The sequence below is a fragment of the Danio aesculapii genome, chromosome 11 (genome assembly GCF_903798145.1).
Source record: "Danio aesculapii chromosome 11, fDanAes4.1, whole genome shotgun sequence".
Lineage (NCBI taxonomy): Eukaryota > Metazoa > Chordata > Actinopteri > Cypriniformes > Danionidae > Danio > Danio aesculapii.
In genome coordinates this window covers 36262163-36280116 of record NC_079445.1, presented here as the reverse complement: position 1 = coordinate 36280116, position 17954 = coordinate 36262163, and the positions used below count along the sequence as shown (strand labels likewise).

The 17954-nt window shown below is 38.0% G+C and overlaps 1 protein-coding gene across 1 annotated transcript in view; it reads left to right on the top strand.

Annotated features, from left to right (window-relative positions):
- itpr1b (inositol 1,4,5-trisphosphate receptor, type 1b) overlaps window positions 1-17954 on the top strand; it is a 269709-nt gene that overhangs the window by 177488 nt on the left and 74267 nt on the right. The window contains exons 45-47 of the mRNA XM_056468320.1: window positions 9122-9305; window positions 10931-11181; window positions 13475-13675. Coding sequence (XP_056324295.1) covers window positions 9122-9305; window positions 10931-11181; window positions 13475-13675 — 636 coding nt within the window. The remainder of the gene's footprint in view (window positions 1-9121; window positions 9306-10930; window positions 11182-13474; window positions 13676-17954) is intronic.

Genomic DNA, 17954 nt, shown 5'->3' with positions numbered 1-17954 from the left:
TTTGACTTGAGGACTGCTGACATACCTGGGTTGCGCATTATATGGTTTTGTTATTTCTTTCCCTTTTTACTTCATTTGCATGTTTGCATTTGCAATGCTGCAGAATTTGTTTTCCACAGTATTGAAAATGGTAACGAATATCGATATTTTTCAAAGTATCGTATCAAAGTTGAAATTCCAGTATCGTAACAACATTATAATGTAGCGGTAAAAGAAATTCTAATTTGTAAACACTTTATTATATTAACAAAAAAATTCATCCAGTATTTACATTTTTGCAATAGAATTGTAAACACAATAGAAGTGTCACGGTGACTCCCCCGACAGCAAGAGGGTCACTGGTTTGAGTACCGGTTGGGCCAGTTGGCAATTTGGTTTGTAGTTTGCATGTTCTCTGCATGTTGGCGTGGGTTTCTTCCGGGTGCTCTGGTTTCCCCCATAGTCCAAAGACATGTGCTATACTGTAGGTGAATTGGGTAAGCTAAATTGGCTGTAGTGTATGAGTGTGAATGTGAGAGTTTGTGGTTGTTTCCCAGTGTTGGGTTGCGGTTGGAAGGGCATCCGATGCGTAAAACATACGCTGGATAAGTTTCTGGTTCTGTCTAAGCCAAGGGAAATTAATGAATTTATTGCTTTTTGGACTTAATCACTGCTGATGTACCTGGTATAAGCATTTCTGTATATGGTTTAGTTATTTTTTCCCCTTTTTACTTTATTTGCATGTTTGCATTTGCAATGTTGCGGAATTTGTTTCCCACGGTATCGAAAATGGTATTAAATATTGATATTTTTCAAAGTATCGTATCAAAGTTGGATGTAGTAACACTATATAGTTATAAAACGTAATAAAAGAGATTCCCAAATTCCCATTTGCAAATCTCTAATATATAAAAAAAAGCCTTCATCCAATATTTACATTTTTGTAATAGAATTGTATGCAAAATAAAACACTCTTTTGCATATTTAAACATAACATGTAAACTATTTGCATGAAAACCTCTTTGCATATTTAAACATTTTAGTCAATTTCTAATTGTTACGTTTTTAAAGATGGTGAGTAAAGGGGAAGGAGAGTAACATTAATTTTGGGTGAAACACATAAGCAAACACACTATCAACAAGTGAGGAACAAAATACCAAGACTAACTAAATGCAATGAAGTGAGTTTATTTACAAAGATAGTGATAATAATAAATGCAAAAATATGTATATAGAAAGAACATTAAATATTTACAAGAATATATTGAAATTACAGACAACAAATGGGACACAAGATGTTTGAACAGATAGATGGGAGAGTTGGAGAGATGAGACGCGGGCGGCGTCCAAACAAAGGAGATAAATAAAACAAAACAATCTATTGGCCCAATATCTACCCTAACTATCCAGAAGAAAAATACAGCAGTTATTGAAAAGAAATCTTCGCATCTATTATGCACTACCTAACCTACTCTAATATATATGATGAGAAAACAAAAGTACAGTGGGTGGAGCACGCCCCTTAGCTAGTGTGTCTAACAACAGTGATATTCAAAAACTACGTGTGCACAATGTATGTTGCGCGACATTCTTACCTTCGTACCACTAATACAAAAATATATAACAAAATCTCAATGTACAGTAGTCAACTGGGCAAACATGACAATAACAATTAGTTAATGTTTTACCCTGTTCACCTGTAGATTTCTGCTGTGATATTTTGTGTGTGCAAATGTGTGAGCTGGTAGTGCTGGGACAGATGGTGTAAAATCAGGTGAGCTGAGGGAGGCACTCCAGGTTATTTCCGTGGTAATTACTGTGTATGTGTGTGTGTGTGTGTGTTATGTAAGCGCAGTGCTTTGAGTGAGTCTGGCTGGCAGTAAACAGGGTGGAGGGAGGGACGTGAGAACTCTGCTCAGGAATATGGCTGCACCGCGCTCTTTATTTAACTCCTCACGTACTGGATCAGGAGCGTCACAAGCACATGATAAACAATAAAGATTTCACTTACTGCTTGACATGCATGTAGAATAGTTTATAATATTCCATCTAGTATATATACAAATCAAAGAAAATGGTAAAAACTTTGTTTAAAGTCTGTGTGAACTCAAAATGTGCTGTTTGTTTTGTTAGCAGTCTTTGTTACTCTTTAGGTGAACATTAGGTGAACAATTAATCTGTTCACCTTTAATCCACAGGATTAAATGTTTGTTTTGGTAATCTTTAATCAAAGTCTGACCAGTTGCTTCAGAGGTTCTTCTCTGTTGACATCAGTTTGACGCTTCAGCCACAATATTCTTAGCCACACCCCTCTAACTGTTAGTTTGCTATGAGGGAATGATGCACAATTGAAAGCCCCACCCCCTACTTAGTATTCAGTTTCCGTTAGAAGCACATCAACATGCTGAAATTAAAGTCTTAGCAGCTTTAGATTCACACATACTTTAAATATCAAGTATAAAAAAGTGGCTTATTACCTGCCTATTATTAAGATATTGACTGTTTATTAGTATATATAAAGCACATTTCCTACATGATCTTGGTCTACATCCCTAATTCTTTCTAGTAACCAAACCTACAGTAGCTACTATAACTGTTAATTAGCTGTTATAACTGTTAATAAGCAGCAAATTAGGAATTTGAGGCAAAAGTCATAGTTAATAGTTTGTTAATAGCGAGAATTGAACATTAAAATAAGGTGTGACCAAGAAAATAATATAGAAAAGTTATTAGTTATTTGCTATTATTTTAATAAATAATGCTATTTATTTTAATATAAAAACAAACCCCATAGCATATATATATATATATATATATATATATATATATATATATATATATATATATATATATATATATATATATATATATATATATATATGTTATGAAGCGGACAGGAGACAGAGGTAAGGAAACGTTAGGGTGTTTATTAAATGACAACAAGGAGCACATGAAGGATAGCCAGGAGGATCAGGAATGATGTTGGGGTCTTTTCCTCCGTGGCTGGGTAACAGGAATACACGAGGATGGACAGCACACACCAGATACAGCTGACAGAGGATGACACAGACTTGGAAGGACTGGAAGACAGGACGATTCGGGTGGACCAGGAAGACTAGGAGGAATACAAAGAGAACAGGTAAGTAAAGCGTTTGTTTTAGCTGAGGATGACTACGCTGAGTGGTCGCTCAGTTGTCCGCTTTCGTCGAGACGAGCCCGGACAATGAGCGACTGGAGTGCTGTGCTTTTATCTGGTGCTCGTGAATGTGATGCAGCTGTGTGCTCATTAGAAGTCAGGTGATGGTGATCTTCGTGAGTGGGGATCGTGAGAGCCTGACCAATCCGTGACAGTACCCCCCTCCCCAGGGCCCGCTCCTGAGGGCCGACACCTCCGACGCCGTGGTGGTCTCCCTCTGCCTCTAGGCGCTGGGAACTCAGGGTGGCTCTCATGAAACTCCACCATGAGACTAGGATCGAGAATATCAGCTCTGGGAACCCATGTCCTTTCTTCGGGGCCGTACCCTTCCCAGTCCACCAGGTACTCCAACTGGCCACCACGACGTCGGGAACGCAAGATCTCCTTCACTGCGTAGACGGCTCCTTCTTCTAGGAGCAGTGGAGGAGGGGGTTCCTCTTCGTGGTCAGGCTCTGTGGAGGGAAGAACAGGATCGTGATAGGGTTTCAGGAGTGATACGTGGAATGTAGGGTGAATACGGTAGTGAGAGGGTAATTGTAGTTTGTAGGTGACGGGGTTAACCTGTTCCACGATGGTGAAGGGACCAACAAATCGGGGACTTAACTTGCGAGAGGGCAGTCGCATGCGTATGTCCCGGGTGGATAGCCACACCTTTTGTCCGGGTGTGTATCTGGGTTCTTCAGACCTTCTTCTATCGGCGGTTACCTTGCTTCGACGGACTGCCCTCTGCAGATGTTGATGAGCCTCGTCCCAGACTCTCTCGCTCTCCCCGGAACCAGTGATCCACTGCGGGGACATCAGATGGTTCGCCATCCCAGGGAAAGAGCGGTGGTTGGAAGCCCAGGACGCACTGGAATGGCGTGAGTCCGGTGGAGGGTTGCCGCAGTGAATTTTGGGCATATTCTGCCCAGCCCAAATACTGGCTCCAGGAGCTCTGGTGACCACTGCAGAAGGTCCTCAGGAACCGTCCCACCTCCTGAATCTTCCTCTCTGTCTGCCCGTTGGTTTGGGGATGATATCCAGAAGAGAGGCTGACGGCCACACCTAGGAGCTTGAAGAAGGCTTTCCATAGACGTGAGATGAACTGTGGACCTCTGTCCGACACAATATCTTCTGGAATACCAAATGACCTGAAGACTTGATTAAAGATATTGTCGGCTGTTTCAAAGGCTGTGGGAAGACCTTTCAGAGGGATTAGTTTGACAAACTTTGAGAATCTATCTACGATGACTAGAATACAGGTATTACCTTCTGACGAGGGGAGGTCAGTGATAAAGTCCACTCCTAGGTGTGACCAGGGACGGTTCGGAATCGGCAAGGGATGGAGCTTTCCAGCGGGTAGATGACGTGGGCTCTTGGATTGGGCACAGTCCTTACAGCCCTGAACATATTGCCTCACATCCCTTGCCATGTTTGGCCACCAGAATCGTTGGGATACTAGCGAGAGAGTATTGTTGATCCCTGGATGTCCAGTGCCTAGCGAGGTATGTAAGGAGTGGATCAGATCTACCCGGTGTTCAGGTGGTATGAACTGCCGATGAGGAGGGCATCCCGGCGGAGCAGGGGCTTCCGGAGTGGCAACGACTGGAGGAGCGTTCCAGGTGATCGGACAAATGGAGATGTGTTCGGGAAGAATCTTCGTTGGGAGTTCTTCATGATCGTGATGCTCGTGTAAACGAGAGAGAGCGTCTGCTCTTAGATTCTTGGGTCCTGGACGATAGGAAATGGAGAAATCAAAACGTGAGAAGAAAAGTGACCATCTGGCTTGACGTGGACATAGTCTCTTGGCCTCTTTGATATATTGGAGGTTTTTGTGATCTGTGATCACCTGGAACGGATGTTTGGCTCCCTCCAACCAGTGACGCCACTCCTCCAAGGCTAGCTTGATTGCTAGAAGCTCCCTGTCTCCTATGCTGTAATTCTGCTCCGCCGGGCTCAACTTCCGAGAGAAATAGGCACAGGGATGCAGTCGGGGCGGTGTATCATGATGTTGGGATAATACTGCCCCGACGCCGGTGGTGGATGCGTCCACTTCCACCACGAAAGGAAGATTTGGGTCAGGATGAGTCAGGAGTGGGGCCCTTGTGAACTCCTTCTTAGAAGGCGGAAGGCTGCGGCTGCTTCTTTGGTCCACTCCAGTCCTTTGGGTTTACCCTTGAGGAGATTAGTGAGAGGTGATGTAATCCTGCTGTAGTCCTTGATAAACCGTCTATAAAAGTTAGCAAACCCAAGAAACCTCTGGAGCTCCTTAATGGAAGTGGGTTCTGACCAGGATAGAACAGCCTCAATTTTCTTCCCATCCATACGTATACCGGTTTGGTCAATGATGTATCCCAAGAAATGAATCGACTTCTGGTGGAATGAGCATTTCTCCGCTTTGAGGTAGAGGTGATGTTCTCTCAATGTGTGTAGGACCTCCGCAACGTGTTGGCGATGTTCGGCCTCACTCCGGGAGTAAATGAGGATGTCATCTATGTACACTATTACAAAGTGGTGAAGAAACTCCCGGAGGACTTCATGAATGAAGTTTTGGAATACGGAGGGGGCGTTGACCAGACCGTAAGGCATGACCTCATATTCATAGTGGCCAGTAGGGGTCACGAATGCTGTCTTCCATTGGTCCCCCTCACGTATTCTTATCAGATTATACGCGCTGCGGAGGTCCAATTTAGTGAAGACTTTAGCTTCTCGGAGCTGTTCCAAAGCGGCTGGTACCAGAGGAAGGGGATATCGGTATTTTACTGTACCGTTATTTAGGACCCTGTAGTCGATGCATGGACGCAGCCCTCCGTCCTCCTTGGCCACAAAGAAGAAGCTTGAGGCGGCTGGGGATTTTGAGTGACGTATGTACCCCTGACTCAGAGCCTCCCTTATGTAATCTTCCATTGCCTGATTCTCTGGAAGCGAGAGCGGGTAGATCCTACCTCTTGGCAACTGGGCATCTGGAACTAGGTCGATCGCGCAGTCCCATGGCCGATGCGGCGGTAGCTGGGAAGCTCTCTTGGGGCAGAAGACATCATGAAAGGAGCTGTACTCCTTAGGAATGTGGATAGACTGCTTCTCAGGAGGACTCTCGACCGATGTTGTAAACAAAGAAATGGGGTTCCGACCTTGAAGAGGGAGATTTGGAAAACAGGTAGGTGTACATCCAGATCCCCATTTCTTTATCTCTCCTGTGCCCCAAGAGATGATGGGATCGTGCTTCACCAGCCACGGGCGCCCTAGAATGATGTCCATATTTGCACCCTCCAGAACCAGAAATTGAATCCTCTCTTGATGTAACAACCCCACTTGAAGAAGGATGTCTTCGCATTGTCGATGGATACGGGTCGAAGATCGAGTGCACTGGGTTATCGGTTGTATCTGGTATATATGCGAGGACGCCTCAGTACGTAGGTGGAGTTGACGACAGAGGGATTGGGAGATGAAGTTCCCTGCTGACCCGGAGTCGATGAGGGCTGTGACAAGGAGAGAAATAGAGGCAGTAGTTATTTGTACGGTGGTAGTAAGTGGTTTACATTGTTCAATATTCGTACTGAATACACTCACTGAAGTCCGAATGGGACGAAGGGGACACTCCATACGGGTGTGTCCACTGACACCGCAGTATAGACACAGACCCCGGGTCAGCCTCCTCTGTCGTTCCGCTGATGTCAGTCTTCCAGACTCTATTATCATGGGTTCTGGTTCTGGAGAGGCTGTTGACTCAGGCGATTGGAGGAGTGCAGACGAGGGGGTGATGGTGTCCTGTTGATAGGAACGGAGACGATCGGAACATCGGAGAGAATGTTGGATGAATCTCTCCAGACCCATAGTATCATCTAATGTGGCCAGCTGGATTCGGAGAGTGGGTTCCAAGCCGAGCCGGTACGTGGTCAACAACGATCTCTCATTCCATCCACTTGCAGCTGCTAGAGTGCGAAACCGGAGAGCATATTCCTGTGTAGATAGAGTACCTTGCTTTAGATGATACAGCTGCTCTCCAGCGGCTACTTCCCCATCAGAACGTCCAAACACCTCTTTGAAATACTCCGTGAAGGTAGTGATGGAATTCATGACCGGCCCGGCTTGGTTCCAGATCGTCTCAGCCCATTTAAGTGCAGGCCCAGAGAGTAGTGATACGATGTAGGCGATCTTTGACTTATCTGTGGGATATAGAGAAGGTTGCATTTCGAATATGAGGGAACATTGTAACAGAAAACCATTGCACTCCCCCGCTCCGCCTGAGTAGGGCGCTGGTCGGGCCATGGGACTGGAAGGAAGGGCCGAAGAAGAAAACTGTGGAGGCGGAAGTGCTCGGTGCTGGTGGTGCGTTGGAAAGTGGAGCTGGTGGCTGTAGAATCCGCTTCAACTGGTCCACCAGCTCTTGAAAGTGATCGGGGGTGCTCATGTTGTCGTCGTTATTGGTCCGGGCTTCTGTTATGAAGCGGACAGGAGACAGAGGTAAGGAAACGTTAGGGTGTTTATTAAATGACAACAAGGAGCACATGAAGGATAGCCAGGAGGATCAGGAATGATGTTGGGGTCTTTTCCTCCGTGGCTGGGTAACAGGAATACACGAGGATGGACAGCACACACCAGATACAGCTGACAGAGGATGACACAGACTTGGAAGGACTGGAAGACAGGACGATTCGGGTGGACCAGGAAGACTAGGAGGAATACAAAGAGAACAGGTAAGTAAAGCGTTTGTTTTAGCTGAGGATGACTACGCTGAGTGGTCGCTCAGTTGTCCGCTTTCGTCGAGACGAGCCCGGACAATGAGCGACTGGAGTGCTGTGCTTTTATCTGGTGCTCGTGAATGTGATGCAGCTGTGTGCTCATTAGAAGTCAGGTGATGGTGATCTTCGTGAGTGGGGATCGTGAGAGCCTGACCAATCCGTGACAATATATATATATATATATATATATATAATTGTATAATATATATATATATATATATATATATATATATATATAATTGTATAATATATATATATATATATATATATATATATATATATATATATATATATATATATATATAATTGTATAATATATATATATATATATATATATATATATATAATTGTATAATATATATATATATATATATATATATATATATATATATATATATATAATTGTATAATAATATATATATATATATATATATATATATATATAGTTGTATATATATAAATTGTATAATTGTATATATATAATTGTATTTTATATTTTCTACAATATAAAGTTAATGTATACAAACAGTATAAAATCTGAGAGTGTGTCTATGAGTAGTATTTTGTATATAGACACACACACACACACACACACACACAGCAACGAGTCATTACATTATGATCACCCTCAGCCTAGAGCAATCAGCGTTTCTAGCAACTGGTTTAGGAACAGTTTTCTGGCAGTGAATATACAGCATGTACCACCTGAGGACTAGTTCTTAGTCAGTAGTCAGAATGGGAAGTGCTGCCAGTGTATCACACTTTAAAAGAGCAGTTTTGTTGGCCTGGTGCCTCAAAACTCGGAAATGTGGGTTGTTCTAAAAAGTTAAAATGAAAAAATGGTGCAAGGATAGCCAAATGATGAAGGATTGTCCACAGCTCACCGATGCCAAAGTGGAGCAGAAACTGTTGTGTATTGTTCACAGAGACTGCAGTGATGGCCACAAAGATAATATAGATATAGTTTTATGGTATATTATTGTAATAAAAGCATTAATATTGCAGTGCAAGGAAACACGGGTAACTTAATTTGCTGTTAGTATGATTTGTGCTTAATGACAATGAAATCTGCTGGAATAAGTCATTGATGATTCTCATCTCATTCTAAAGGTCATGGTATTATTATGATAAACAAAATGTTGACCATTGCTGGTTGTTTGTCCTGGTTTAGGGGAAAAAAAGATGGCTTTTATATCTACAAATCTATATATCTGTCTTCCAACAGCGTTCGTTCTTCTGCCGTTTGACGGGTGATAATAAGTCAGAGAAGTTCTTCAAGGTGTTTTACGAGCGGATGAAACTCGCCCAGCAGGAGATCAAGGCCACGGTGACGGTGAACACCAGCGATCTGGGCAGCAAACGCAAAGATGAGGACACCAATGATAAGGATGTACAATCACGAAAGAAAGGTCAGGATTCCATGTTAGGGCTGAGCGAGTGATACAAATCAAATGATCTGAAATGTTGCATGTAGCAGGTCTATGCCATATTGAAGAAAAATGTGATATGCTGTAGCTTGCTAAATAGTGCGATAATTAATACGTGGACTGATTACTGTATGTATGTATGTATGTGTATATATATATATATATATATATATATATATATATATATATATATATATATATATATATATATATATATATATATATATATATATATAACCAGACCCACACGGAATCTGTGCATGGTGAAATCCGCAGATATCCGCAGATTTTTGCCCATCAGTCTATTTATTTGCATGTGTAATTTGTGTACATTTATATTTATTAATTTAAATTACTTTCAATAAAATTGACTAATACGAAAATGTTCATATCAGTTCTTTGCAATACAGTTTGTAAAGTAGGCCTAATATTTTCTGTCTTTTAGTATTATTATTATACAAGAGACTTGCCACAGATTCTGTCTAGCTCTAGATGTAACCAGCATATGTTTAATATTACTTTAAGTAAAAGAAAGCATCACTACTTTTGAAAGTAGACCGCCATAATTTATTGTTGCATAAAACAAAGAGACATTTTGAACTATGTAAAAAACGAAAAAATATAATAAATAAATTTCGCACGAACAAGCAGCTGTTCTTGTTCATGAACCACCTTTATGAGGAGGAGGCTGTTACAGTAATAGTGATAAGCTGACTTTAAGTAAGTGAGTGAACCTGTTATACTTGGAACTCATTCATTCATTTTCTTTTCAGCTTAGTCCCTTTATTAATCTGGGGTCACACAGCGGAATAAACCGCCAACTTATCCAGCATATGTTTTACGCAGCGGATGCCTTTCCAGCCGCAACCCATCACTGGGAAACATCCACACACAACCATTCACACACATACACAATGGACAATTTAGCTTACCCAATTCACCTGTACCACATGTTTTTGGACTGTGGAGGAAACCGGAGCACCCGGAGGAAACCCACGCAAACACGGGGAGAACATGCAAACTCCACACAGAAACACCAACTGACCCAGCCGAGGCTCGAACCAGTGATCTTCTTGCTGTGAGGCGATTGTGCTACTCACTGCGCCATCGTGCTGCCCATACTTGAAACTGTTGAATTCATTGTCATAATTATGCACATAGTTCATTTACTCCTGTAAAATTTGAATTATTTTATATTTTTTCCCCAAATTCTATATAACGGAGAGATTTTAGATTGAGATGTTAAAAACAAAGTTTAGAAACACATTTCTAAACGTAATATTTTTATTAACTCCTTTCTAATAACTAATTTCTTTTATCTTTGCCATGATGACAGTACATCATATTTTACTTGATATTTTTCAAGATACTAGTATTCAGCTTAAAGTGGCATTTAAAGGCTTAACTAGGTTAAGTATGCAAGTTAAAGTAGGTAAATCATTGTATAATTATGGTTTGTTTTGTAAACAATTAAAAAATATTTCTTGCTTAAGGGGGATAATAATATTGTCCTTAAAATGGTTTTTAAAAAATGAAAAACTGCTCGAGTGCATGATCATAAACTACAGACAAATACACATTGTGCTACATTGTGCTCTATCTTTCAGTCAAAGATGTGGCTGTTATAACCGAAGAAGTGCGAGAGCAGCTTCTTGAAGCCTCAACGGTCACTAAGAAGGCCTTCAGCACTTACAGAAGAGAAGCGGATGCAGACGAGCATCTGAATGCGACGGAGGGACCGAGCAGCACAGCCGAGAAGAACCAGGACGAGAACGAAATGAGCGTCATCATCACCATTATGCAGCCAATTCTGCGCCTCATGCAGCTGCTCTGCGAAAACCACAACCGAGAGCTGCAGGTCAGACCGTCAGCATGTAGACTGATGCTAAAAACTTAACAGTACAGTAGCTTTGCTGTTGGTTACTTGGGGAATTGTATGGAAAGTGTCAATACAACATATTCATTTAAATTAATGTGTTATATGATAGCAGTTTTATTTTTTGGAATTTTTGTGTATTTTAGAGTGAAACCAGACTCTTGCAAAAAAAATAAAGTTGGATTTTATATATATATATTAGATATAATAAAATTAAATCATATAAATTAGATTGGGGAAATGGAACGCGACATCAAAAGCTTCCGGTTAACCCTTGTGTGCTTTTGGGTATGTTTTCATCCAGTCTGGGCTAATTTTGAGTCTTAATTTGGCCCAGTGTTTCAGAAAATAGAATCATTTTTCGTGACAAATCTTATTTTGACACATATTTTGGGAAAATGCTTTGAAATTATTTAACATTCAACAATACACTCTGGGCAAATTTTACTACCCTTTCGTTATGTTGGTGGCAGTTTTTACCCCATTGACTTTAATTATAAAGACATTTTTTGATTGCAAAACCATGACAACATATAATCATGCATTCTTGATTGTTGGGGGTTTTACCTGAAGGGGTAAATTGACTCATTTTTACTGTTGATCATTAGTTGCATTACAAAAAAAAGCTTAGTTTATGGATAACAATTATTATAGGGTTATATGGAGTGTGGTTTGTGTGTCTGTGGGTGAGTGTGAGAGAGACCTATGAGCACTTACCTTGATATGTTTGAAAAAATAAAAACCAAGCAGCTCAGCTCTAAGCACATAGGAAACATGGTAAGTGTATTTATGCACACACACTAAAATCTGCTGTTTTACTCCACTGAACTGCACTCGCCCATCTGAAGATTTAATGCTGCCAACTGATGATCAACATTAAAAATGAACAGTTTTACCAACAGGGAAAAACATCAACAATCAAGAATGCATGATTATTTGGTGTCACGGCTTTGCAATCAAAAAATGTCATTTTAATGGAAGTCAATGGGGCAAAAATAGCCCCCAACATAATGAAAAGGTAGTAAATTTGAACAGTACACTAGGCATGGGCTGGTAAAAGATTTTGAAGATATGATAAGCTTGAATAAGAATATCATGGTATTGTGCTCACTGCTCTGAAATATATTCTTTTTAACTGTCTGGGTAAAAAAATTAAAACTTTTTCCCCTTTTGAAAACAATATATTTATTTTAAAAATATTTTGGAACAGTAAACATGTCAGGCTATATAATTAAAATAAATCATTGACTTCTGCTGTCTTCATTTGTTTCAAAAACACAGATTTCTTCACAATTTAAAATGGCATCTTTGGATATTTTTTTCTGCTGGAGATACTGTTGTCCTAAAAACACACGCAAAAAAACATAAATAAATAAATAAATAATCTTACAAATACTTTAGGAATGGTAATACAGAAAATTTTGGCGGTTTTAAAACCTTGACTTTTCCAAACCGTGGTATACCTTGAAAACGGTTATCGTCCCATGCCTACAGTACACAAGGATTAGTGGTTGTGAATACAGTGCTTCATTTCTTTCATTAGACAAAAGTCATTTAGACTGACTAGTGAACATTCAAAGCAAGTGAATGTAAGAAATGCAGGTCAGTTTCCAAATGATTAGCTAATTCACATTTGGGTGAAAATGTCCAAAAAAATATGAATTCCTTGTTTTATTTATTTATTTGTATTTGTCATATTTTAGATTGTGTGTATGTGTATACATGTGTTTATATTTAATATAAAACATTAATATGTAATATACAACTTCAAATTTTACATTTGTTTATTGTATTTTTATGTTTCATTCAATGGGAATCTATAAAAAAATAAGGAATATTATTCAGTTGATGTTTGTTTACAGTATATAGCGCTATTACAATGTAGATTGTGTCAAAGCAGCTTAATATAGAAGTTCTAGTACTGTAAATTGAAACTGTCATTCCAGTTTATTAGGAATATTAAAAATGCATGGAATATTAAAAAATCACGTAAGCAAGAACAGTAGACTATTAACTAATTATTTGAATGTACACACATATCAAAATTCATTTTTTAACTCTTGGATTGGAACTTCTTATAGCTATTGACAAAAACAAAATACTGATATTTTTTTTATCTCAAAGATTTATGTTTTCTGATTGAATCCAAATCCAATCCCATACCATAATACAAGCTCTATGTCTACTCTATCTGTGCTTCCTCTGGCCCTAATATGGCTCATAAATACAAAAGCATGTCCCTCATATCCTGTTTTTCCCCCCGCTTGTTCCCTAGAACTTCCTTCGCTGTCAGAACAACAAAAACAACTACAACCTGGTGTGCGAGACGCTGCAGTTCCTGGATTGTATATGTGGCAGCACTACAGGAGGCCTGGGGCTGCTGGGACTCTATATTAATGAGAAGAACGTCGCTCTCATAAACCAGACTGTGGAGAGTCTTACTGAATACTGCCAGGGCCCTTGCCATGAAAACCAGGTGATCCTCCTCACACCTTCATATAATATAAGACCTACAGTGCTCAACATGTATGAGTACACACAAACCTTTCATTTAAATTAATATTAGAAAAATAATAATTTATAGGAAAATAGTAATATATAGGAAACTTTACAGTATTATATTTGTGCATGAACATTAGATTACTCAGTGAAGCCAAACCTGGAGCATATCTAACAAAATAACTTACAATAATGGTTCAAAAATTAGTAAACCAAACTGTATATGTTAGGGAAAAAATATTAATTAAAATTTAAAAACAGAGCAAAAATCAAGAGAAAGAAAAAATATATAACATTTAGTTGAAATTTTGCAGTTTGTCATTTTTTCCAATATTTCGCATGAATTTAATTGTATTATCTTTCCATTTCTAAAGATTTTTGATGACTAAAATATTATTTTAATAAATATATCTGTTTAATAAATCTGTTTTGTTCAAATGCACTAAAATATATTGCCTATATTCACTGAGAAATGGATGACAAATATTGTACTGTATATATCGTATTTAATATATAGGGAACCACTGACGTCAACCATCCTGAAAGTGAATTCCTGTAATATTTAATTATTCTGAGGAGTTATGCTTTCTTTTGGAGAATTTCATACTCTATTATTTATGCTAACAAAAATAAAATAAATAAAATAGCTAAAATAACATAATAAAATACTCTGGATCATCCAGTTTATTAATTTTATTAACAGATTAATAGCATCCAAAATAAAAGTTTCTCTCTTGTAGTCTGTATATTTATTATATTATATTTATCATGTAAAAACTCGCATGCCTGCAAATATTTGAGAACATGTTTACTTATGTTTAGTTATAATATATATCTATGTTTGTCTGTGTGTATCACATATACATAATAAATGTATACCGTGCACCGTTGTCAAAGCAAACTTTTTTTTTATAATTGCGATTAATCTTTGCCCAGCACTACTTAATAATAAGAAGAACAAAACAATAAGGTATCAATCGATAACAATACAAGAGAAGCTTGTTTGTTTTTTCTCATAGCTGCAAAAATGTTCTGATCTTTGTGGTTTTATGTTAAGATCAGGACTGGTTAAGCACATTGTTTCAGACAGTCTTACTTCATAACATATGCCGTAATGTTGAATTAATGTCTGTCAGTGTAGTGTAGGCTGCCTTTTGTGGCTGTTTGAATACATTCAACCACATGGTACAAAAACAATGTAAAAGTTGACAAGCTCAACATTTCAGAGCATTTTAGATCTGTATTTAGCACTCACTTGTGATTAGATTGAAACAAAAAATAATAAACACCAGGTGTAAACAGGGCTTACTTTAAAATATATTAAACCATTTTAACATTAAAATACATACAGAGAGTGACCGTACAATGGCATTTGCAATTGACCGTACAATAGCATTTGCAATTGTTTGGTAGCAGTTTTGGTTGAGTTTCAGTTTTTGCCAGCTTTTTTTTGCTAAATCTGAGGTAAATTATCCAGTATAGCTTTTAGTATGTCATAAATGTCACACAAAAGGATGTTGAATCTTATGAAATGTAGTATCGGTACCTGAAATTATCATAATTATCATAGTTCCATATGCAGAAATCACATACTGTATTGCCATTGTCTGGCTGGTTAGAACACAGGCTCATGTAAAAGATTTGTTTCACCATGTATCATATCAGTGTATGAAAATTCTGAATTTGAGTTGCATGTACTGTACTGCGCTGTAAAGTCGGAAGAAGACTTAATCCAGAAGTAGATGCACTTACACTGAACTTACACTGAATATCTGTTAACAAAGAATGCTGGGAAAATCCATTTTTTTGTTCCTGGATAGGCCTTATGCAACTTTTCTCACTTCATAGCACCTTAATGAGGCTTGTTATCATCATTGTCCTACTTTTCTAAAGGGAAATGTGTACTTATATGATGACAGTGTGCTTTTGTCTCGTAGCAGTTAGATGATTCGTCTCTCACCGAAGCGTAACATAATCTCTTAATTGCAGGTTGATTTTTACATTAAAGTTTTGGGAATGTGCTTCCTGAAACATTTTGTTCTCCAATGTGTAAATACTATTGTTAGTTTTTTTTTAAATTGGGGTTGGCAGCTTTTGTTTGGAATAAGTTTTAAAGGGATAGTAAATGACACCCATAAATGACAATTCTGTCATCATTTACTCACCCATGACTTGATCCGAACCAGTTTGAGCGTATTTGTTCTTCTGTTGAACGCAAAATAAATGTTTCTGTAACCATTGACATTTATAGTAGGAAAAAAAATTACTATGGAAGTGTCAATAAGTATATTTCTTATAGGATAGCACATGGAATTCGTTTGGATTTACTAGATTTATTAAATTTGGGTTTGATTAAAATGCCAGTTAGAATCATTTGAAGGATTTTTTGCTGAAATTAACAGCTGGTAAGAGAAAATGCTGGTTTATGGTTAAGCATTTGACGTTAGACTTTATTCCAAACTTGTAAAAATACAAATAAATTATTAACTTTAATTAATAAACAAAGCAAAATAATACAATACAATTGTTAGCATTCATAATATGTTTTGAGCACCAAAAGAGCACATTAGAATGATTTCTAGAGGATTATGAGACATTTTAAAAAATACATAAAACAATAGCAGTATCACACAAGTAGCTATGCGAAATGGCTATATGTCACTTAGTGTCCCACCATATTGCACTGCTACTCATGTGATATTGTGTTTATACAACAGTTCAATGGCATAATCATGTATATAAAAAGAAAATCAAACACAGAGAGTCTAAAAATCCTTCTGTATGAGGAACTACTTTCTTCCGACATTCCTTCTCATCTGCAGCTGACGTCAGAACAGCAGAAACCGTTACTACTTCACAAACGTCACTTTAGAGCTATTATTTGAATGATTCTCTAGTGTAATAACTAAAGTGATGACAAAAGTGATTTTGCTGACATTTTAAGGTTATAAGGCTAAACGACATGAAATGCCATCAGTCTACAGAGATTTCCCAGTATTTCTCTGATGCAATCGGAAGATCACAATAAATAACACCAAAAACGCCAAAGCAGCACAAACACTACCAGATTACTGTTGTGTTTGCGATAAGGAAAAATGCTAAACACATGCGAGCATGAACTAGTCTGCAGGAACGAAAACACGAGACTTATTAGAAACAAGCAGATGACCAACCAAAAAGTAAGTCAGGGTTATACAAAGAGTGGCCAACACGAAATACATACATTCCTTATATGTGAGTCCCATTTCACACTCAATACACTACAATTATGTGATATAAATACAGCACTACAACATACAAAAGATAGAGTTCAACTTAGAAAGTCACTTACAGTACCTGTTTTATAATGATTTGATCAGCCGTAGTTTAAAATTATGCCAGGTTTTTGCCTAAGAGCTTATTATGTGGTCATCTTGTGTAACTCAGAAATAATATAATCTAAATAAATATTTAATACAGACACTATCCTTATAAATAAACTGCACAGTTGCAATCTAAACAACTGCTTTCTCGCCTAAAAACAACTCAAAAGTACAAAACAGCTTCTGTATTTGTCAAACTGTAGTGAGTTTATTGATTTGCTGTCACTCTATGTGGGAGGAGTAATACAGAAGGGTAAAGAGTCTGTACGAGTGCTGTTATTGCTAAATATTGCACGGCTATCAGCCGATCAGATTCGAGAAACAGACAGAACTGTTGTGTTTATACAGTTGTGTAAATCGGAATTATTAGCCTCCCTTTGATTTTTTTCTTTTCTTTCTTTTTTAAATATTTCCCAAATGATGTTTAACAGAGTAAGGAAATTTTTCACAGTATGTCTGATAATGTTTTTTCTTCTGGAGAAAGTCATATTTGTTTTATTTTGGCTAGAATAAAAGCAGTTTTACCATAACCTGCCTATTTAACCTAATTAACCTAGTTAAGCCTTTAAATGGCACTTTAAGCTGTATAGAAGTGTCTTGAAAAATATCTAGTCAAATATTATTATTTGTCATCATGGCAAAGATAAAAGAAATCAGTTATTAGAAATGAGTTATTAAAACTATTATATTTAGAAATGCGTTGAAAAAAATCTGCTCTCTGTTAAACAGAAATGGAAAATAAACGGGGGCTAATAATTCGGACTTTAACTGTATATGTATACATAGGTAAATATATATATATATATATATATATACATAGACATTTCAAACACACAAACACAGCCCTGTTCAACATAAGAGACTTTTTTCAAAAACATTAACAGTTTTGTTCAT